This window comes from Convolutriloba macropyga, chromosome 4 (genome assembly GCF_964194025.1).
Source record: "Convolutriloba macropyga chromosome 4, txConMacr16.3, whole genome shotgun sequence".
Taxonomy (NCBI): domain Eukaryota; kingdom Metazoa; phylum Xenacoelomorpha; order Acoela; family Convolutidae; genus Convolutriloba; species Convolutriloba macropyga.
In genome coordinates this window covers 37402819-37427687 of record NC_134471.1, presented here as the reverse complement: position 1 = coordinate 37427687, position 24869 = coordinate 37402819, and the positions used below count along the sequence as shown (strand labels likewise).

Here is a 24869-nt window from a genome sequence, read left to right as displayed (position 1 = left end):
TTTTGTTGCCGTCCTGTAATTCACTATAACCAAGTATTTTTAGGAATGCTCACATTAAGGACTTCTAAGACCATGCTCCGAACGAAAGTGCCCAACTGCTTCTCAACTCTATGATGGGTAGCTGGCTATTGAATTCGTGGACCCCATGAAATTTTCAGATTTCAATGACCACATCCTAACAAAGGTTTACAAAGAAAAACAGAAACTTTTTCTTACGCTCTGGATTTTAATTTTTATTCAAACGGTCAACTTTCACAAAATAGTTGTCAATTCTGTTCAAATATTTGCTCAAAAGTGAGAAGTATATGCCAATTCATTTAAGAGAGAGCAACAAAAAATGAAAACTTCTTTTCGTGATTGATTCTATACATTGCTCCATTAAATTTTGAATTTTTCTGCAATTATGAGCAGTGCTCACTTTGTCCAGTACAATCAGTGAAAAAAAGTAAAATATACAGTTCTCTTGTGTCACAATTTTTGTAATATTTTCAGCAATTGATTTTCAATGTTATTAACTATATAATTTTTCTAACGAAAATCAATTCTGTGCGGATTTTTTGTCTTTTTTCTCTCTTGGGTCCAAAGTTGCACCAAAATTTGTAAATCTGCTGCAGTTCTAAGGTAATAAAAACTATTGGCAGTAGCAATATCTGCTAAGATTTTAGTGAATACTGAACAGCACTTTGTCCACTGAATTAAAAACACACCTCACTATATGGAAAAAGGATTTTGATTTCAATTATAGCAGGCTCATTATTTTTTTCAAAAGTGACTTCTGGCCACCATCTACAGCCCATTTAAAAAAATTTGACCCTTTTAGTTGAGATAAATCTTTGATTGTTTGAGAACTGGAAAAATTATCAAAACTTAATTACCAAAACTTTCGTAACCGATCTAAGAAATAAAACAGCAAATAAATAATTATATCAATTTTCTAATTTAAGTTCGCAAAAAGGATTACACTCGACAGATGACTGGAAATTCCAGACAACTCTTTTGGTTTGGATATCTATTAGAAAAAAATTGTATTATTAAAAATCTCCTCCAAAGTCCTGAAACTACATAACTGCTCTGGCAATGTTAATCCAAATGTACAGACAGATGATCAACAAATTTACACGAAACAAGTTAACTACGACTAAAAGATGGTCCTTTCTTGAAGAAACCAGTCTATTAAAAATATGCATTCATAATGTTGTCGATTAGGATCAAAAAATGAAAACAATCAGAAAAACTCTTTTCCCAAAAATTCGACATGAACTCTTTGTCTGCATAATTTTTTTTTCCACAATGGCAAATTGTGTTAACGTTTGAGCTTTACAGATTCATAGTTTGTCCAAACTGCCATAAGTTTTAGGGGAATGTTCAATTTAATCTAATTAATAGTCGAATTCTGGAAGAAGTCTTCAAGACGCTCATTTAAATCCTCAAAAGTGTTTTGTTTGATTAATTACAATGAGAAAAATACAATCGCATATACAATCTAATTTAAATAAGAAAACGCCTCACAATTTCGGAATATTCAATCAAGCTACGATTTTGTTTTCGTTTGCAGTTTTACAGACTTTGAATATTAAAAATTATTGAGACTTAAAACTGTTTCGTGTTAATCTGGAAAAAATGCAGTCAAAATCTTAAAATAAAAACTATTAGTTAAAAAAGTCATGATCAGCCGACAAATCTCACCAAACTAATAGTGATTCAACATATAAAATGTTCAATGTGCAAATAAATATAAACTTATTTTTATATCATTTCAAAAATTGAAGTTAAATGTTGTAGAAGCGATTTGAAAACCTTATTTGAACAACTGAGAAATAGGTCCAGTTTTTTATACAATTTTGTTCCATGTAGATATATTTTCCTGCAAGAAAGCTAATGCGAGAAAATTTTTAAAAGTCCTCATGTAAAATATAAGGGTTGCACATATTTTACACGATGTGATTCTTTAAAGTGTTGATTTCATCCATTTGTATTTTCTAAAAAACAACAAACAAATGAATGTTTCGTACTAAATAAATTATTTTTTCTGTAGGATTGGCCGAGACCAAAAAATTCAATGCAAAATTGTTCTTATTGGATTGCAATCAAAGACCCCTTCTATTCGAAAACACTGACGAACTACTTTTTTCAAACACTGTTAGCTGATCATGCAACTCACCACGATGGAGACTTGAAAATTTAAGTCATCGCTGAAAGATAACGATAAATGAAGAAATGATTACTTTACGGATTATTTGTTTCCTAACTGATAAATGAAGAAGATGCTTCATAGAAAAAAAAACAGAACAAACATAGAGCCCAAAAATATATCTGTTTTTGTAAGACGCACAATAAAACGTTCCCTGTTCATCCAATAAGACCAACTTTTTTTTTAAAATCTTTTATTCAATTTTGTGGAAAAAATTATTTTTTTCACTTTGAACTAATAGATTAAGACAATGATGTCAGGGAATTTAAGTGTGTGTGAGAGACAACCGTTAGCCCACTACAAACTTTGTCAGTTCAATCATTTTTGGAAACAAAAGTTTATGTTAAAAAATGACCAAGTCTTAACTTATGTTCAACATAAAGATCAGAAAAGAATCATAATTACAAAAAAAATATATTTTTTATCAAATTTTTTTAATATAGCAAAACTTTATATGATTTAAAAAAACGTTTGTGATTTTGTCTTCATCTTAAATTAATAACTTTTGACAAAACTCCGTCGATAGAAATAAAAAAAACAACGAAGCAAGAACATTAAAACATAAGTTGAGCAAACTGTATGTACATTCGTGAAGCGCAATTTATATTAACTAACCTTTAATTGTTTTCACTAGCCAATCACAGTTTGTTCTTAACTAAAAAAATAATTTCCAAAAGATACTGTTACGGTTGGGCGTTGGTTATACTAGCTAGTAAACATTTTCGCAATATATTTTCTCTGGATGACAGTTTTTCATAAATGTTTGTTAGTCGCCATTTCGAATGAGGAAATTTTAGTTTAATCAATGATTTTTAAACAAATTCAATGGTTTTCATGGATTCAATTCGTTTTCAAAAAACTTCGCTCGTTTTTGTAGTTATTTTTTAGTTGTTCACTTAGTGTCAAAAAAAATTTCGCCTCGAAACTGTCTCACATGGCAGATCCCTTTGGCTCTCTATAGACTTGAATTTCAATTTATCTAATTTTTCCAACAAAGTCTGTCTTTCAATGACTTTGACGCAACAGTTTTTTTTTAAGTTGATCGAATCATTTAATTGTTTATTTTATTTTTTTTCTTAGCCTCTATAACAACAGTCCTCAAGGGCTGTTTGATGAGGTAAGGCATTGCGAAGATTACTCAATAACTTGAAATCTAATCTCTCTAAAACTTCTTTTCAGAAAAACTGTGTTAAAAAACTTTCAATTCTCCCGACTCTATAATTGTTTTCTTGTCCCGTTTCATAGTCCGCTCATATGCAGATTTTAAGGGCTTTTGAATGGGACAATTTTGAGTTCATTCAATGACTTAGTTTTTTTAGTTGAATCAGCCATTCCTATTATTTATTCTCGCTAATGTTGGCACCCATTTGCTCTCCATTGATTCCTTTCTTTGTGGTTCCATTCTGATCTTTAATATCTATCTCTTTAGACGACTTTGACTAAGGATGTTCTCGAAAAGTTTCAGTAACTTTATAACATTAGCCTAATTTCATAATTTTTGCTGTTCTGTTACGTAGTGTCATTATATACGTCCAAGAAAGTTCTCATTGGCTGCCTAAGGGGTCCAATTATTGTTTTTAAACATTTAAAAATCAATTTTACTTGTCGTACCGACCTTGACAGAACTTGTAGGTGAATTTGCGCATTTTTCTTTTATTGTAGTTGTTTCCGTTGTGCTGTCACTTGGCCGCTAAGGAGAATCCCCATTGATGCTCTAATACTTCATTGCAGAATTAATTTTAGCTTACGTTTTTTTTTGCTGATGTGTCTTCGAAATTTGTTTCTAATGAAGGACATTCTTTTGATGATTATTTTGAACGAAACGAAAAGAGAATGTTTAATTTTTCAAATTCTATTTTCGTACTTTAATGACTGTGACGCCATTATTGCTAATGCAGCTCTGACAAATTTGATGATTTTATCTGTTTTATGCAATATCGGTGCTTGCTGTCTCAACCTTATAATGTGAAGTTTTTTAAGGATCGAATAACGTTGACTAACTTAATGTTAATTAATTGATTGTAAAAAATTAGCAACACAGTCATTAAACTGCCCACACAGTCATACGTTATCCATTATTAGAAACAAATTTCAAATATTTTAAAGCATTTATTTTTATTTTTTATAGATTATTCTTGTTTTGTTTATTCTCGTGCTTGTTTTTGAATACCTTTTGTTCACTCTAAGGAGATCGATTGTCAGCTCTTTAGGTTGTCAATTGTTTAAGACGTTTTTCAGAATTTGTGGAGCTGTTTTTTCTCGTTGTTTTGCTTAAATTATTTTTGATTTTTTGAGGCTGATTACAGTCTTCACTTATTTTGCTCGAAAATCTTTCAAACATCACTTGCTCACCAAAACAATCTAACTTGAACAGACGTGTTATCGAAAGACTTGATAAACAAATTAAAACCTGATAAAACTATCAATCATTCACGTTAAAGGCCTCAAAAAAAATACTTAAAAATGGAATATCGCTGAAAAATCACTGACTTTCCATTGAATTCTGTCGACTTTTACCTATAATTGTAGCGTCCGAGCTGATAGTGCTATCACGCCATCCAAGCTTAATGTTATTTTTTTTGCGCAACGCACAATACCAAGCGATCCTTCTTATTTGTATTGCACTATAAACTTTTCAAAGCGGAAATTTTGTCTTCTTCACCAAATCCGTCATGCAAGTGATCTATCAAAATAGTCCAATTTAGTTTAAGGTAACAGAGTTTAAGGTATCTGCCCTAATTTCGTCACATGATATAATCCCAAATTTGCTGCAATCACGATTGCTTTTCGGTTTGTACATTGGTATGCCTCCTTTGATATTAACAGCAACACCTAATAAAACATATCGTTTTCTCCGTGTGGATGACTTTTTATCTCACATATTACCGATGAGAAATTATTTAATCCTCTGTCACCCAATTACGAGTCAGTGATACCCCAAAACAATCAATTTGTCCTGATGGCTGACGGACACTATGTGTGCAATTTTTAATCTCCTGGATTTAATGCAAATTCCATTTCATTACGGGCCATGTCTTTCTAAAAGTCTCATTTCTACCAAAATCAACCTTATTTCAGAAGCAAGAGAAAGTTCACTGCCAAACTTGTTTCCTTCCTGAGCGTTTTCTTGAGTTAATATACTTCGAATTCAGTCCCCGATACATATAATTCTGTGATTAAATCTGTCAGAAAGCAAATCTCGTTAATATCATGAAAAATTGTTACGCAATAAAAAGAAATAAAATTTCGAGAGATTTTCTTGATGAAACTTGCTGGTATGATAGGTGAAAATTTGAATGAATGAAAATTTCAGTCATGACAAGTGAATCTGAATGTTACAAGTATCTGAAGAGCTACAGATAAGAACTGAACAGTGTTCGATAGATCGAGAAAAATTTATCATGGGTTCCTTTTCTGAAATATTCCGCAATTTCTTGAATTAATAGATTTGCTTCATCAAGCACGTCTGATGATCATTTTGGTTGAAGTTACGTAAGTGCTCGATGTCACTCTTGCCTGGTATGTACTGTGAGCGTACGACTGGCCGAGCATAGGCGCGTTCAGCATGAAACCCCCGCAGTCGGTTGGATACCACCAACCAGATCGGTATCGCGAGCTTCCAGCACAAGTAGATGAGGTTGAGAAAGGTCTCGCATTCATTCGAAGCAAATCTGAGCCAAACGCAGAGGAGATCTCGTAATCTGAAAACGGTTTGCATAGAAACTACTGATAGATAACATATTTTTGTATCTAATGAAGGTATTGAAGATACTGCAAATTGGCCGGCGAAAAAGTCAGTTTCACTGAATGAGTTGCATCTGCAACAACAATCTAGACAAGCAATTCCGTTTAGGTGATTAGAAAACGTGAATGAATTTAAATGCATTGAGCGTACCAGTTTTATTAAGTTATGAAATTCTGATCAAGCCACGTTACTTATTGTTCCGACCCCATTTGTGTGTGTGTGTGTGTGTGTGTGTGTGTGGGGGGGGGGGGGGGGGGGGGACTATATACTCAAATTGGTTTTTGTTCAGACAATTTTGGCTGATCGATATATTCATCATAGAGAAATGTGAGTGGTATCATTAAAAAGCTCGTCCAGCGTAGAATTCGAAACTAAAAATATTTTTTTTAATGTTGTTTATTATCGAGGAGTTATTGAGGATTGAAGTTTTGTGTGAACACCGGATATTTGCCATGATTTTGTTCACTTTTAGTGTAATTTGTCATTAAATTAAGGCTTTTTTAATATAAAGTTTTAATTCAAAATTACATTTCACGCCACAAAATGATATAATTTGAGAGCTCTATTTGAGAGCTCTTTTTTTAGAAAACTTTCATATTTTTTTGTTTTCTTAAGTCACTTAGATACTAGTCACCTTTCAAATAAAGGTTCCGTTAATGACCAACCTGATTTACAGCCTAATGAAGCCCAATCAACAAAAAATTGGTTTTCAAGGAACCGCTCGTGTTTTTTTTGGCTTCGTTTCTGAGTTTTCGTAATTTTAAATGAAATTTTGATGTCCTTTTTGAGGTTTTACTTAATTTTGGAGTCCCATGGCATGCACTCGTTGACTAAAAGTGTAATAGGTTTCGTAATGAGCATTAGGTAAACCTATCTAGATCATTGAGTGGACAGCTAAAGGCTGTTAGGATTTTAAAAAAAAGTGGGAGAAATTTTTTTAACCGATCATAAACTTATTTTCGCGAATTTTAAGTCAGTCTCAGTAAAAACAGGACCCTCTTCCTTTCTATGTGAACCAAAAATAATCTGTTAAGTGGTTTCATCTTCTTAATATATGTTAAAAAACTTCAATGCCGCACGGTTTCAAATTTTTTTTTTAAGTTTTTGATATTTTCGTAATTTTGGTTCCTGTTGAAATCATATCACATTATCCTGATATTGATATCTTCCAATGGCTCAGCGAAGACCTTTAATGGATCTTGGATAAAAAAATTTAGAGAAAAGCTTATGTTATAAATTGTTTCGACACTTTCCTCTCGCACTTTTCTCCTGAATTTTTGGTTTTTTCCTGTATTTGTTGTTGTTTCCATAATCATAAGACCTATTGTGATGTGTTTTTGATTACTAATGTATGAAAAATATCCTTTTACTCCAATCAATGCACAATTGAGCGTTTCTATTGACTTCTGTTGAAAGCTTTTGAATTTAATGGCTGTTAAGTCATTGAAAATGATTTTTCGAGAAAATATTTTTTAACATTAACCGATCTTAAACTTATTTATGTGAGATGTAAGTCAGTCTCAGTATTGTGCGAACCCTGTTCTTTTCTAATTCAATCAAAAATTTTTGGTTAGGGTTTTAATTTCTAACTATTGGTGTTATGACTTCAATGCACGGTTCATTTTTTTTGTAATTTTTTTTGGTTATTTTTTTTTGTAATTTTTGGTTTCTTTTTGAATCAAAACAAATTATCCCAACTTTGTTAGTTTCATTGGCTTAGAGAAGACGTTCAATGGGTCATACATAAAGTTATCAGAGAAGCTTATGGTTTAATTGGCTTCGACACTTTCTTCTCTAACTTATCTACTTAATTTTTGAGTTTTGCCTGTATTTATTGGTTTTTGTAGTCAATGACTTATTGTAATGTCATTTTGATGACTTATGAATGAAAACATCTTGGCTTTTCGTTGAGGAGTAACTTAGCGTACTTATTAGCTTCCATAGAAAGCTATTGAATTTAATGGCGTTGATAATAGGGGTTTTCTCAAAAATTTCGTGGTTTTAATGTTTTTGTCCATATTTGTTGATTTATTGGAGTCGAATGGAAGAAAAATTGCAGTGCTGTTAAAAACTGAATCGAATGTAGAAAACTTTTTAACTGAAATGTTCATTTTTTAGTGGCTTTCACACTTTTCTCGCTCAATTTCTTCTTGAATTTGCTGTTATTCTACAGCATACTATTAGGTAGCCGTAAAATGCTATTAGGTTGCCGTAAAATGCTGACCGGTCTTATATGCTTTAACTTGAGAATTGAATGAAAATTTTGACTAAAGCAGCCAGTTTTTACCCCATAGTCTTAAAGTTTATGATATTATACGTTTTAGGATATTTAACGATTTTTCAAATTTTTCAGTTTTTGTTGTTCTTTTCGTCAACTTGTAACTTATTCTCAACATAGAGAGGACCCATACAACTCCTTGTGTTTTAAAATTTAAATGTTTTCTGATAAAACGACGTAACTGATGTTTTGTTTGTTGGACAATATGCGTTTTCACAAAAATTATTTGAGTGGTATTTTTATGTTTATTTTTCTCTTCCTTTAGCAGTTGCGTAATAACAGTTCCGAATGATTTTCAAATGTGGCCCCATTGAAATTGTTTACTCATTCAGAATAACTTTCGCTGATTTATTATAGATAGAAATTGAAATAAAATTAGATAATATTCAGAAAATATCTAATGATTTTAATGGCTTCGCTAATTTGTGTTTTCGCAAAGTTTGTAATTTTTGCACGTATTTTGTTGAGTTTTTCGCATCTTTAGTCCATTCTTATCGCTTAATTTAACCAAAAACAAGTCCTATTGGTTTCATTATGATTTAAGTAAATTTATCACGAATTAATAAAAGCTAGAAAAGCTAATGATTTTTAAGATTTTTGAAAATAATTGGTTTAAAAAAATGTTGATTTTTGAGTTTCGCCTCATTTCTTATTCTTTTTTTGTCGACTTGATACTTTGTCTCATTACAAAAAATTTTCGTCTGCTGTATAATTAGGAAAAAGTAAATTTGTGTTGTTAAGGTTTTAACTGATTGCTTTTTGACGCTCTTACTAGGTGCTTTCAAATTTAGGTATTTTTAGAGTTTCTGCCGTGTAATTTTTGTTTTTGATTTTTTGTGGTTGATTTTTTTAATGTCTTTTAATTGGCAGATTTTGTTGTAATGAGACATGGTATTATTTAATTCAATTATTAGTTTGATTGTGTAACAACTTTTTTAAACTCAAACATCTACTTTTATTATCTCTTTGTGAAAAATGTACGTCCAAAGACAGTTAAGTCAAAATGTAGATGAGCGCGGGTCGGAACATCATGTGCGAACGCACAGTAACGAGCCTCCTTGTCTTGTCAAGTCGAAACAGGAGTGTTTTCAATAAGGCGCATTTTGACGCTTTTAAAAGGCAAGTGGGCTACGGTTCTGGCTCGGCTGAATCAAAATCGGATCAAAAGTGAAGAGAATTTTTCAACTCTATGAGTGGTACGATTTGTGCTTTTTGACTGTTGATTACATCCCTTGTCGAGAAATTGTCGTTTTTAGTAAACATATAAGATATCGTCGGTATCGTCGTTTTTAACCAAAAAAAATTCACGTCGATGTCGTCGTTTTTACTCGGTATTTAACATAAGCGAGATTCAGTATTGTTGCGAATCTCTGTTGCGTTCAAAAACGACGATACCGAAGATGCCGAAGACATCGAAGCTCTCTCACAATACTACCGACGATATTTTAAGTCGCTTTTTGGTGTAGTGAACTCGGGACGGCCACGAACAAATTTTGATTGTTTTTCATGATCAGTTGGTTTCAGTAGTTTTTGAAGGAGTTAATCGAAAAGAATTATTTCCACACTACTTTATTAGAGCTGTTTTAAGCATCTTTTTTCTAATTTGTGTTTTTTTATGACTCTAGTCATCGACCTCGAGGTTTCTTTAATTAAAGCGATACTGTGAACTGGGCAGTTACTCGGTTCAAGCCTAATCAAAACTCACTCGTTCAAGAAGTAACTTACGACCTGCCGAGTTTAAAGCAAGACGTAAAACGAAACTTGTATCCGTCTTGACTCGGGTCTGGATTCGTTAATCAATTGCACGAACTGCACGCGAGAAATAAAAATCAAGATATTAAGATCGCTCTACATTCTTTTCTGCTAGTTAACTTTAGGAGCAATCATTTTTCTAACGACCATATGGCGTTTGCTATTCTTTCCATCAAAATCTCGAAAAACTACATAAATCAACCAGAAGCTTTCAGAACTTTGCAATTCTCTGGGAAGTTGATTTTAACATATGTTTTAACTCAATCGGATAGTAATATTGTTTACCCATTACTTGTATATTCTATAAATTTCTTTTTGATTATAAACATTAAGAATCTACTGACATATTTTGAAGAAAAAAGACTAACCTAAGCCCTGAAATTGAATTAAAAACCCGAGCCAGTTTTTCTCAAAAACTTTTAAAGTAGCCCATAAATCAAAAAATCAGCGCTTCAATATGTTATTTACCTTTCAAATTTCGCAGCATAATTCTAACAATTCTATCATTTGCAAAATCAGAAATTTTAATTTGGTCAGTTGGCAAAACTTTTTTGGTCAAGCCTATACAAGTGATATGGAATCAAGGTGGCAGATACCTTGATAGATGCGATACTGTGTCTTATTCCCAGATCCGGCGAAAGAAGCATTTTTCAATCAGAAGAAGGATTTTCAAAATGTGCCGCAATTACGGGGTACTTTTCTTGTCACCAGGATTAAGACTTGGAAAGTCTTAGCCAAAGCATGCACAAGACTGACAAATAAAAATATGTTATGATTGTAGCTCTGAATCAGTACGGATACCTTTAAATAAACTTGCCAATTAGTGATATTGACTTGCGGTCAGTACGGGTGGGGCCTTAAAACAAAATTATGAGCGTCTACTGGTAACAAAAAAACTTACTTCCAAAGAAAGTGGCTAACGCTTTCAAGTGCTGATTTTCGTTCAATGCGAAAAGCGCTTAACTTTCTTGAAAGTGTTTTCCCCAAAGAATTTAAGAACCTTAAAATGAAACATGGGATCACCTGATTGTGAAAAGTACTTACGTTCGGCTGTTAGAGCATTTCACTGAAAATTAATTCTTTTGCTGCTTAATTTTTTGGTTCCATGTTCAAGATTACTAAGATTAAGGATTATACTGCAATTAATCTGCCGCACAATTCTTGATGGAACGCACCAAACATATTTTGCGGCAAAGCAGTTTTCACTTACAGTTTAAAGGTGAAAAACTTTGACTGGAATTTCCATGTGGGGCACCGCCTTTTCGTCCGCAAACTTTGTAAATATGTTTCACACGCACGATGCATGAACATAGAAAAATTATAGATGTCAGGTAATAACAACGATTAAATTTACTCACAAATTTGGTACCGGTAGACGCTCACAATGAATAGTGTTACTGATTGTACTGAGCTAAATAATCAGAGAGCATTTATTTGGCTAGAGCTTTACGCTTTGCGTTTCTATTTTTGACTTTCACTGCATTTTTATCAAATGCGAGTTGAGGTGCATTGTCTGTTTGCTGCATGCATCTTTATGCCCATTATTGAGGTCCTTTATGACCATTGCGTCTACGAAGACTTGAGTTCAACAGCCAAAGTTGTCGAAATTACCTATATTGAAGCGGTAGTTCTGGTCACGTGAAGCTACTCTAAAATTGTGGTACTCTCCAATAGCAAACAAACCAGTTCCAGATACCCGGGCTTCAATTCGAAGTATCCAAGTATACCGTGAGGTTAATTTATTCATCACGTCCAGCCCTATCCAAAAATTTTGTGAATCGCCGAAACCCTCGGTGTAATTTGACAGTGTTAGGTAAAATGTCATCGATGCACTAGTCCGTTCTTGGACCACGATGAATCCGAATTCCGTCACGTATTTACTTGCATTTTGCACACCCGCCTCCATCAATAATTCCAATGAAGTTTTGCCGTCTATCGGTATATCGTAAGTCTGAAATACAAATGCGTTAAACTGGGGTCTAGCCAATCCACTGTTCCAAATTCTTCGAATATCAGTTGAGCTTTTGTTTATTTCAAATTCAGCCAGGAAACTAAATTCATACTGACCCATCCTCATAAGATCAACGTTTAGTTTGTGCAGTACACAATAATTTATTGTTCCATATAGGAAACACAATATTCCTTATTTCATATAGATTGGTCTCGAAATTTCTGCTTGAATTTGTACTTTTCATGATTTTTGGATGATTAGCTTTTGATCCATTTCTGATTGCTAAATACGACTTGCCAAGAAAATTACATGAAATTATTTCAACTCTTTCTCTAATATTTCATGCTACTATGGCTTCGCTAATGGAACGCCAGTCAGCGCTCTCGCAAAGCAATCTTCTTCACAGTTCACTTGTCGAAAAATTTCTAAATATTCATTCTGAGAGACAAGCGTCATAAAGTTCAATCAAGATTATGTGCAAAGCCGATATAAATTCAATATTTATTAAAAACTGAAGAATGTAAACTAACTGAATAACTGATATGCTTGGGATACATCTAATATAGATCAAGAAAAATTCAAAATCTTAAATAATTTGCACGCTCTGGAGTGGCAATTAATTGTTTTGAGTGACTTCGCTACGTTACGAAAAATTAAGTCTACGATCAACAGGTAAACCTTTTTTGGTGAATCACTCAATTCATGCTATTTTGTTCATTCTCTGGTCTTGTTCAGTATGCTTCATGAACTGTTTTGTGTAGCCTCAATAGGATATACAATTTTTTTTAAGATTATCTACAGGTTGAAATATTGTAGCAGTAGAAATACTGGATGTACACCTCCAACCAATCAGAGACTGAGAAGACACTATTCTCTTCTAGAAAGCACATGCCCCACTAACTCTATTCATTCTGTTAGTTTAGATACATCATATGTATACACATGACTCCGGTGCTATAGTGTATTACCACCGTTTTAATAGAAGTTTATCTTCTGAGTCGGTTAGTCTTAGAGATATAGGTAAGCCTACTTCGCGCGCAGAAATAAGTAGCCCTAGCTCTTTACACCCGAAGGCTGCAAAAGGAGCCCATCTTGAGTCTGCTTTAACTGGTGCGACCAGTGAGTTAACAAAATTCGACCGGAAAAAGAACTCACACAAAACACATTATTCTCTCTTGTGAACAAGACTTAGAGCTAGTTTTAATAATTTTTTACTCTCTTTACGCTAAAGATTTAGAAAACGGGGAACACAACCCCAACAAATAATTAAGAAAATTCACATAAAAACACTAGTATTAACAAAATGAGCCGTCACACTGGCCAAACATCATCAAAATCGGACACACATTCCAAAAAATTATAATTAGCCGTTCTTACACAACAGAACAAACGTCTCATGCATGAAATCTTACCTCTTAAAATTATATAATAGCAACACCAACATGAATTAAGCCTACTCTTAAACACAGCAAAATAACTCAAATACCACTATTTTGCAGTGGAGCAACAGCTTCTCCTTTCCTTACCGGATAGAGCTTCACAAATCTCATGGACCGCTTCTCTTTCATACTTAATTGAAATCTACGGAACTCAACTCACAAAATGTGGATCAATTCTTTTCATTCGCCAGCCACTCACAAATTACAATATCTCACTCATCTATGATATTTTATTTAATGCATTATCAGACACACTATTTGAATTCTTTAACGGAATTTGGACAGAATTACAACCCTCTGATAGAGCTGGTGCATTTAGAAAATCATCATTTGAATTTCTAAAATGCCTAGCGTCGACACTAAATACCGCTGCTTCACAATCACAAAAAGAAAGCGTACATAAAATTACTCGACAGGAAAGTGAAGGTTTCAACCACCTAAAAACATATAGAGGCTCTGCAAAGGATGCCGCTCTATCAAAAGAGAAAATATTAGACTCCCTCAAAATTCTATCCTGGTATATACACAGAGTTTGGAAAAGTTTAGTAAGACAAACTTTTCAGGCTAAAAAACCTACCGTCCGCAAACACACCCAATTAATAGATCAACTACCAGAAACACAACACTATATCTATGATCCAAATTGGTTTCCGGGAAATTTTGTTATCATCACAGATGTACCCTCAGGAAATGTACAAAAAAAATGATCATAAAAAAATTGAAATTAAAAATCTTAATGCCGAAAACCAATCATTTATTTTCACAAATCTTACAGAAAACACGAATACATCCCTTGAAGCATCACTAGTAGAAAATATAGATACTATAGTTCATTCAAGGACGATGGACTCCAACTTAAATGCAAACATTGAACTGAATTTGATTCCACACTGTTAAACGATGGAGCACTTTTGTCATCAGACACTGTAAAAACTCTTTCACTAATTGATCTCAAAACCAATAATACTAATAATAGTAGTAAAAAAAATTAAAATAATAATAGTAATAAAAAAATAATAATAATAATAATAAAAATAAGAATAATAATAGCAAGTATTTAGTGATAATAATAACAAAACAAAAATTTACAAAAATCATAGAAATAGACAACCTCTGAACTCAACTGATGTGACACAAAACTCAAATCCGCTAGACACAATCTTTCACTACTAACTAAGTTAAATCCACCTCTACCACGCCCACAAAATTCAGTACATTTTAATAGTGAATCAGTTATTTTAAATACGTCATTTCAACCAGCGCCAACTAACAATCTAAAAATTCAATTAACACCACAACAAATAATAAATTTTGTTTGATAATTTAACTCACAAAACACTCAAAAGACAACAAACGCTCCAACCCCTTACTATCCACAAACACCTTCAAAAGTTGTTAGACGTAACACAAAAATGATATAATCTTATCGGGGAGGCTCAGTAGCCATGCAGCAGTTTCTAAGACCGTTTGATGGTTCTGACCCAACGTACACTACCGAAGATTTTCTAAACGCTATTACAGCGAATATGGCAAGAACAGCAAGACCCGAACAAATCGACTCAGCGTAGCATGGGGCTTGAATTCTAAAACTAACAGCCATGATACAAACGTCTTTAATCTGCCCGGCACAACAGAGGTGTTCACACTTAACACTAGAAATTAAAAAGAACTGGCAAACATTTCGTCAAAAATTTCAGAAGACATGGCAAACACAAGCGAAATTACTCCTAGAAAGATTAACACGTGCTCAATGAGAACAAATAAAAACATTAGCACTCAGAATTGTACAAATGTCTAAAAAGGCATATGTTAACAACGCCCCAGATATAAGAATTGGACAGATGAATGACTCACCTTTCAAAGCACTTGATCCACAACTAGCTAGAATACCTCTTGAAATGATTCCTAATCACAACTCAACAGCCTTGGAACCACAGCTTCCATTTACATAACTAGTTGAGAAAATTCATCAATTAGATATCAGTAGAACACACAGAGATATACATAAAATAAGCTCAAATTCCACTCTTTCATCATTCATAAATAATGTATTTTTAAATATAGATAATCTAAAATTAGATGATTTCCGCATTATGGAACAAGATACTGCACATGGGATCAACGTAGTGCGACACAGGTATCAAATAATCCAAATTCTAAAGGATAACCATTCCTCAAAAAAATGTCCAGGATCAGGACACAGTGTTTCCACTTGCCCGGAGAAAAGATATGTAAATCCACTTGAAAACCAATTATTCAAAACAAAATTTTAATCAAGCAATTTTCAAAAGCAAAATTCTTAAAGCAAAATGAAAGGGAATCAAAATCTCCCAATTAAACAAGTCACATCAAATAATATAACTGGTAAACCACTATTTTTTCCCTATTGCTCACGGCGCAACTGTAGGTAAAATCGAGACACTTCTCGACAGAGAAGCACTAATAAATCTTTATTTATAAACTCGAAACCATATTACGGAAACAGTAATTTTAAGCCACCAAGAAGAATAGGTTCACCATACTCGAGACCACAAAACGTTCGGACAGACCAAACTATAATGAATACAACAATTACTCTAATAACTCTCGATCGCAACCACCTAACTATAATAGAGATTGAAATCGTTCACGACGACCAATCTCACGTAATCGCCTTCGCAATGTACGAAATTACTTTAATTCACTCTTAGACCAAGAACACACAGAACACACAACGTCATACACGGAACAAAGAGAAACTCAAAGTTTATTTCAGAAGAACAACTCTAAGAACAACAGTTAGAAAACTTACTCTTAGAACTCAACCAAGATACACAAGACGAATACTTCAACTGTCAGTAAGAATGTATTACACTAACAGAAGAATACATACCTTCCACGTCGAGTAAAAGTAACATTTGGGTATTACAACTTACAATATTTACACGACAGACGCTTGGTCATACCAAAATCACCTCCACCACATCTCAAAATTAACTTTATTGACTCGGGCGCCGCACTTAATGTATTAAAAAATGATACTTGGAATGAAATCAAAGACTACCACAATTTTCAACTGAAAGCTTCAATATTTGTTCTCCCAGCAACGAACTCTAAATTACAGTAACACGGAACTGTAAAAATTGCTCTCTACCCAAACGTAACGGAACACAGAACTTATCGAAACACAAACTTTACAAAAACCTTTCACTTCTCAAATACGTAAAAACAAAATTTAATTTTCTAGCAAAAATGTAGAATCTAAAAAATGTTCATCTCATGGACTGTCTTCAAAACTAAATATGGGAAAAAATTTTGAAATTTATATGAATCTTCCAAAAAACCACCACCATTTTATTCACGATTACTTCCCGTTATCAGAGAACATACATTATATTTCCAAACATTTGAGCACAGAATCCTGACTTAATCACTCACTGCATACCAGTGCAAAACCAAATTTGTAGATGGAACCATAATTTACAAATCTGTTTTCTCATTTGTACCACTAAGCAAAAATATGTTCTTTTCTAGAATGAATTTAAAAAATTTTGGAATGCGCCTTGCAATCCTTTATTCGAATTCTTATTCAAAATCTTTTTGAAACAACCACTAACACTTGTAAACAAGCTAATTGCGCATGCACAACAAGATGTTTCCCTTATGTACCTACACACCATGAAATATTGCATTATAGAACTCACAGAGTTCATGAAGGCCTATACTGCCGATTATCGTACATACGGTTTTTCAGAAACACTTAAAAAACTAAATTGCTTAAACCTAACCAAGCAACAGGAACGTGAATATAAAGCACAACAGAAAACTTTTCACATACCGTTTGACACTTCTATGTTCGCAGAGACAGAGAAAAATTTCTTCCAAATGTTCAATTTTGAACACACTAAATTAACCAAATACAGATTGAACTATTTACACAACTCTTACTACAATATGAACACTGCTTCCAAATTTGATGTAGGAAGATTCAAATTTGAAGCAAACTTACCCCTAAAAGCAACAAAACTATTCAAAAAACAACGAACCAATCGTATACCCCTACAATTACAAAAAAAAGTACAGCGCTTACTTGACATATTAAAACAATTCGATAAAGTTGCCCCAGTAAATACAGATCCTCTCACTAAGGGGAAAACATTTATTAACCCAGTAATCATACTTAAATAGGAGAGTGACTAAAAGTTCTCTTAGAACCCCGTCAACTTAACACAATGATTGCAAAACTAAATGTAGCTAGCCAAAAGAGCCAATACAAATTGAAATCACACGAAAAAAAGGACCAATTTTCTCAATATCCGATATGAAGAGTGCGTATAACCAAATGCCATTAGATAAACCCTATCAATGACCCACAAATTTTGTTATTGCAGGGCAATAATACAATACCGTTTGAAATGATTGTTTTACGATATTTCTTTCGGCCCAACCGCCTTCTCATCCTTTACGAGTAAAATATTCAAACCACTAATTCGTCAAGGTAAGGTCATCATGCATCTTGACGATGTTTTTTTCAAGATACCACAACAGACACAATGTTACAGACATCAGACATATATAATAAAAAATCTAAAAACAGAAAACCTCAGAGCTGCACCAATATAAAAGTACAGCCTTTAGAACATGTGCACCAACACAGAACTCAACAGTTAAAACAAAACCAGGTATATTCAGAAAACTACCCTATAGTACAACATACGGATGTTACACTAAACACGAACAAAACAGAACCATTTACACCTAATAAACAAAACGGAAATTATGCCGAATTGATAAAAAATATAAAAATTTCATTTCCAGCAATGGATGATTTCGTACCTAAATCACCAAAAACATACGACTATTTCTAAAATGAACAAACAGAAATCACTGATAGATTTCTACAAGCAATACATTAGCAAGACCCTGTCTTACGACAAATTTTTCTTTGGAAAAAACTCAAAAACCCCCCTACTGTTCCTAATTTAACAATCCGGGCTTTTTACACTACAATAGAAATTTTTGAGACTTAAGCGTAAAACAAACAAATTCACTCCTATTTTGTATACAAGAGACACAGTTACAAAACTATGTCTACCATTTTCTCTTTTTAACAGTATTTCATATCGCACACTCACACGACCTTTCAGGCCATCCCGGTCGTCAAAAAAACTATGCTACAATAAGAGAAAGTTAGCATTTTCCAAATAAAAAAACATGGATAGCAATACTTACACAACAGCCATGATACAAACGTCTTTAATCTGCCCGGCACAACAGAGGTGTTCACACTTAACACTAGAAATTAAAAAGAACTGGCAAACATTTCGTCAAAAATTTCAGAAGACATGGCAAACACAAGCGAAATTACTCCTAGAAAGATTAACACGTGCTCAATGAGAACAAATAAAAACATTAGCACTCAGAATTGTACAAGTGTCTAAAAAGGCATATGTTAACAACGCCCCAGATATAAGAATTGGACAGATGAATGACTCACCTTTCAAAGCACTTGATCCACAACTAGCTAGAATACCTCTTGAAATGATTCCTAATCACAACTCAACAGCCTTGGAACCACAGCTTCCATTTACATAACTAGTTGAGAAAATTCATCAATTAGATATCAGTAGAACACACAGAGATATACATAAAATAAGCTCAAATTCCACTCTTTCATCATTCATAAATAATGTATTTTTAAATATAGATAATCTAAAATTAGATGATTTCCGCATTATGGAACAAGATACTGCACATGGGATCAACGTAGTGCGACACAGGTATCAAATAATCCAAATTCTAAAGGATAACCATTCCTCAAAAAAATGTCCAGGATCAGGACACAGTGTTTCCACTTGCCCGGAGAAAAGATATGTAAATCCACTTGAAAACCAATTATTCAAAACAAAATTTTAATCAAGCAATTTTCAAAAGCAAAATTCTTAAAGCAAAATGAAAGGGAATCAAAATCTCCCAATTAAACAAGTCACATCAAATAATATAACTGGTAAACCACTATTTTTCCCTATTGCTCACGGCGCAACTGTAGGTAAAATCGAGACACTTCTCGACAGAGAAGCACTAATAAATCTTTATTTATAAACTCGAAACCATATTACGGAAACAGTAATTTTAAGCCACCAAGAAGAATAGGTTCACCATACTCGAGACCACAAAACGTTCGGACAGACCAAACTATAATGAATACAACAATTACTCTAATAACTCTCGATCGCAACCACCTAACTATAATAGAGATTGAAATCGTTCACGACGACCAATCTCACGTAATCGCCTTCGCAATGTACGAAATTACTTTAATTCACTCTTAGACCAAGAACACACAGAACACACAACGTCATACACGGAACAAAGAGAAACTCAAAGTTTATTTCAGAAGAACAACTCTTAGAACAACAGTTAGAAAACTTACTCTTAGAACTCAACCAAGATACACAAGACGAATACTTCAACTGTCAGTAAGAATGTATTACACTAACAGAAGAATACATACCTTCCACGTCGAGTAAAAGTAACATTTGGGTATTACAACTTACAATATTTACACGACAGACGCTTGGTCATACCAAAATCACCTCCACCACATCTCAAAATTAACTTTATTGACTCGGGCGCCGCACTTAATGTATTAAAAAATGATACTTGGAATGAAATCAAAGACTACCACAATTTTCAACTGAAAGCTTCAATATTTGTTCTCCCAGCAACGAACTCTAAATTACAGTAACACGGAACTGTAAAAATTGCTCTCTACCCAAACGTAACGGAACACAGAACTTATCGAAACACAAACTTTACAAAAACCTTTCACTTCTCAAATACGTAAAAACAAAATTTAATTTTCTAGCAAAAATGTAGAATCTAAAAAATGTTCATCTCATGGACTGTCTTCAAAACTAAATATGGGAAAAAATTTTGAAATTTATATGAATCTTCCAAAAAACCACCACCATTTTATTCACGATTACTTCCCGTTATCAGAGAACATACATTATATTTCCAAACATTTGAGCACAGAATCCTGACTTAATCACTCACTGCATACCAGTGCAAAACCAAATTTGTAGATGGAACCATAATTTACAAATCTGTTTTCTCATTTGTACCACTAAGCAAAAATATGTTCTTTTCTAGAATGAATTTAAAAAATTTTGGAATGCGCCTTGCAATCCTTTATTCGAATTCTTATTCAAAATCTTTTTGAAACAACCACTAACACTTGTAAACAAGCTAATTGCGCATGCACAACAAGATGTTTCCCTTATGTACCTACACACCATGAAATATTGCATTATAGAACTCACTGAGTTCATGAAGGCCTATACTGCCGATTATCGTACATACGGTTTTTCAGAAACACTTAAAAAACTAAATTGCTTAAACCTAACCAAGCAACAGGAACGTGAATATAAAGCACAACAGAAAACTTTTCACATACCGTTTGACACTTCTATGTTCGCAGAGACAGAGAAAAATTTCTTCCAAATGTTCAATTTTGAACACACTAAATTAACCAAATACAGATTGAACTATTTACACAACTCTTACTACAATATGAACACTGCTTCCAAATTTGATGTAGGAAGATTCAAATTTGAAGCAAACTTACCCCTAAAAGCAACAAAACTATTCAAAAAACAACGAACCAATCGTATACCCCTACAATTACAAAAAAAATACAGCGCTTACTTGACATATTAAAACAATTCGATAAAGTTGCACCAGTAAATACAGATCCTCTCACTAAGGGGAAAACATTTATTAACCCAGTAATCATACTTAAATAGGAGAGTGACTAAAAGTTCTCTTAGAACCCCGTCAACTTAACACAATGATTGCAAAACTAAATGTAGCTAGCCAAAAAAGCCAATACAAATTGAAATCACACGAAAAAAAGGACCAATTTTCTCAATATCCGATATGAAGAGTGCGTATAACCAAATGCCATTAGATAAACCCTATCAATGACCCACAAATTTTGTTATTGCAGGGCAATAATACAATACCGTTTGAAATGATTGTTTTACGATATTTCTTTCGGCCCAACCGCCTTCTCATCCTTTACGAGTAAAATATTCAAACCACTAATTCGTCAAGGTAAGGTCATCATGCATCTTGACGATGTTTTTTTAAGATACCACAACAGACACAATGTTACAGACATCAGACATATATAATAAAAAATCTAAAAACAGAAAACCTCAGAGCTGCACCAATATAAAAGTACAGCCTTTAGAACATGTGCACCAACACAGAACTCAACAGTTAAAACAAAACCAGGTATATTCAGAAAACTACCCTATAGTACAACATACGGATGTTACACTAAACACGAACAAAACAGAACCATTTACACCTAATAAACAAAACGGAAATTATGCCGAATTGATAAAAAATATAAAAATTTCATTTCCAGCAATGGATGATTTCGTACCTAAATCACCAAAAACATACGACTATTTCTAAAATGAACAAACAGAAATCACTGATAGATTTCTACAAGCAATACATTAGCAAGACCCTGTCTTACGACAAATTTTTCTTTGGAAAAAACTCAAAAACCCCCCTACTGTTCCTAATTTAACAATCCGGGCTTTTTACACTACAATAGAAATTTTTGAGACTTAAGCGTAAAACAAACAAATTCACTCCTATTTTGTATACAAGAGACACAATTACAAAACTATGTCTACCATTTTCTCTTTTTAACAGTATTTCATATCGCACACTCACACGACCTTTCAGGCCATCCCGGTCGTCAAAAAAACTATGCTACAATAAGAGAAAGTTAGCATTTTCCAAATAAAAAAACATGGATAGCAATACTTACACAAGATTGCTTGAATTTCCAAATGAGCAAATCCATGCCAAAACTTTTCATGGCTTAACAACAGCTTCTTAGAAGTTTCACCCTACTTCAATCACCGTATCTCAGTGGACACGAAATGTCCAATTTCTTTGTCCTCGGATAGAAATTCCTACGTCTATGTTATAGTAGACGCATTCACACTTTATGTTGTTCTTCGCCCTTCCCCAGAAAAGATGCAGCAAACGCACTAAATATGCTTTTTGACAGTTGGATAGTAAAATTCGGAATACTCGGTATTCTAGTCGCTGACAATGGAAATGAATACCTTAGCGGCGAAATTGCACTTTTTTTCCGCATTTATATTGTACAACTTAAACCACACACACTGTGCACACCATGGTCGAATGGATGGAGTAGTACAAAATTAAAATAGGCCATTAATCTCATTTCTTCGCACTGTTTCAAACTGACAATATGACACATGGTAACAAAAAGCAAAAACCTTCTCCTTTGCATTCAGATCACAAGTTAGAACCAATACGAATATCTCACCATATGAATTTGTTTTTGGCATAAAACCCAGAAAGCCAAAACTGTTTAATCTATGTTCCACTGCAGATAGTTTTGGACATTGTAACCTTTCACGAACATCCCCATGTCACTCGTTTCCAAAACACACATACTGATCATCTTGGTCACCGCCCGCAAAGTAAAAAATTACAGAAAGAAACTTTGCACAATGGTTCCTAAATCGTGCTTAAACCACGTTCGTAAATGCATCTGCAAAAACCGCCGTTTTTGAGGGGCTCAATCACTAAAATTGGCACTTTTTTTCTTATTTCAAAAAAACACCACATATTGGAATTTCCAAAATCAACTAAGATACAACCACAGAAAATTGGCCCTCATAAAATAACCGATACCCCCACAAGGTTAACATATAACCTAGAAGACATTTCAGCGAAACAAATAACCCACCATAGAAGTAATATTGTCCCATATTACCCAAAAGAATTATTCATTCAAGAACAAAAAAAAATACTTTTCCAATAACTCTCAATTACGACTTAAACCTCAAAAATTGACTATCACAAAGTCTAAATCCGTCTCGTTCCGTCTAGACAGACGGACATACCATCAAATATTAAACTTTCCACCCACCATTTTGTAGTCCCTCTGAAATATCCAAGACAAACTCGAAAAATTACACTACCAGAGATGTCCGTTTACGAAAACAACCGACAAAAGACTATAAAGTCTTTAGACCACAGTCAAAAGATTTGGCTTTACGAACAACCCACTCCTAAAGCATATATATACCACTAAAATAACACCCAACACTGCTTCTCGCACTTTAGTTAGCCGACACAATTTAGCATAATACTCAAAATACTCCACAAATAGAAATCCACTAAAAATTTACTTTCCCAGTTCTCGCACACGAAAGGAAAAATTCGGTTAATTCTTTCACCCTCTCCCACTAAAACAAATACTTTCACTGAGAAAAATGACAAAGCTCATACACTGCGTTAATAAAGCATAGGGACTATCTTTCCACCTGCTACCCTAGCAGAAGCACAAAATCCCCTTCATCGGGAAAGGAAAAAGAGGGGGAAATAGGCCAATCACCACGACTATAAAAGAAATTAAATTAACGAAAATCTTGTTTAATAGCCGACCCACAGATCGGTCTGTGAAAAATTTCTGAATCTAATTAACTTGACGAGATATGACTCGGTAACTTTTTTCTTTCAAGAAGAAGGTCGTGGTCGAGCCAAATCGCATCGTTTAATTTCACTCCACAGTCCACTCAGCTTAGAACTCAGTTGTTTCTCTTGTTCTCTCTTCTTGATTCAAAATTTGCTTCAAAACTTTCTCTCATCTCCTTCTTTCTTAACTCTAAACACTTTGTTTTTGAAAGCCTTGCTTCTCACTCTTTCCTTTGTAACTTAGAAAAACTTCTAAGTTTCTCCGTTTTTTTCTCTCTACACTGTTTCTTTCTCTCTACTACTTTAAAAGAACTGTCTCATCGGACAGTACTTTCAGCCAGTCAGCTCACCGCAGCAAAGGCAATCAACAATACAAGTTGATAGCTCTCAAAGAAGCACACACTTTATCTCAAACTACAAAATTCAGTCTCCCACCATTGAACGTTCATATGATTTTCAAAAAACAGACAGGTATGCAAATATATTTACACCACAGACTTGAATCATTGACATATATTCAAAGTTTTAAACAAATTGATTACGTTTTCAAGACACTTTCAATAAATTAGATGACATACTACATTCACACACACTTGTTGTGAATGGGTCTTTTATTTAAGAGATTTTATCAACGAACACATCGCTTTTTTCTATACTCCAATTTATCCGCCACAAGCAACACCAAAAATTTTTGAACTCCTCTATTATAATATCGTGTTCACAATAAATCTAGACGCTATCCCAGCTTCTTAAGACACACAGCATTTTATAGAATTTTTTTGATTTTGGTTGAACAATACCAACAAAACGCAACACAACAACTCACAAAATTGAATTTACTATCCACATATCATTTTTTAACAAAAGGATTAACAGTTTTCAACGCTGATTTTTTAGATCTAATCTACCAACACAATGTTATCCCATCATAATCAGCCTTCGCAGAAATTCGAGTTAGTATAACTCTCTTAAATTTACCAATAATTGTCACTCCG

At 33.5% G+C, this 24869-nt stretch overlaps 1 protein-coding gene across 2 annotated transcripts in view; it reads right to left on the bottom strand.

The window, feature by feature from the left end:
* Nucleotides 1-5463: 5463 nt before the first annotated feature.
* The window catches only part of LOC142338419 (uncharacterized), a 138529-nt gene continuing 119123 nt past the window's right edge, over nt 5464-24869 (bottom strand). For both annotated transcript variants that reach the window (XM_075388174.1, XM_075388176.1), the window contains exons 5-6: nt 11578-11917; nt 5464-5892 (exon numbers count right to left, since the gene is read on the bottom strand). In XM_075388174.1, the coding sequence (XP_075244289.1) occupies nt 5648-5892; nt 11578-11917 (585 nt within the window). In that variant the 3' untranslated portion in view covers nt 5464-5647. The remainder of the gene's footprint in view (nt 5893-11577; nt 11918-24869) is intronic.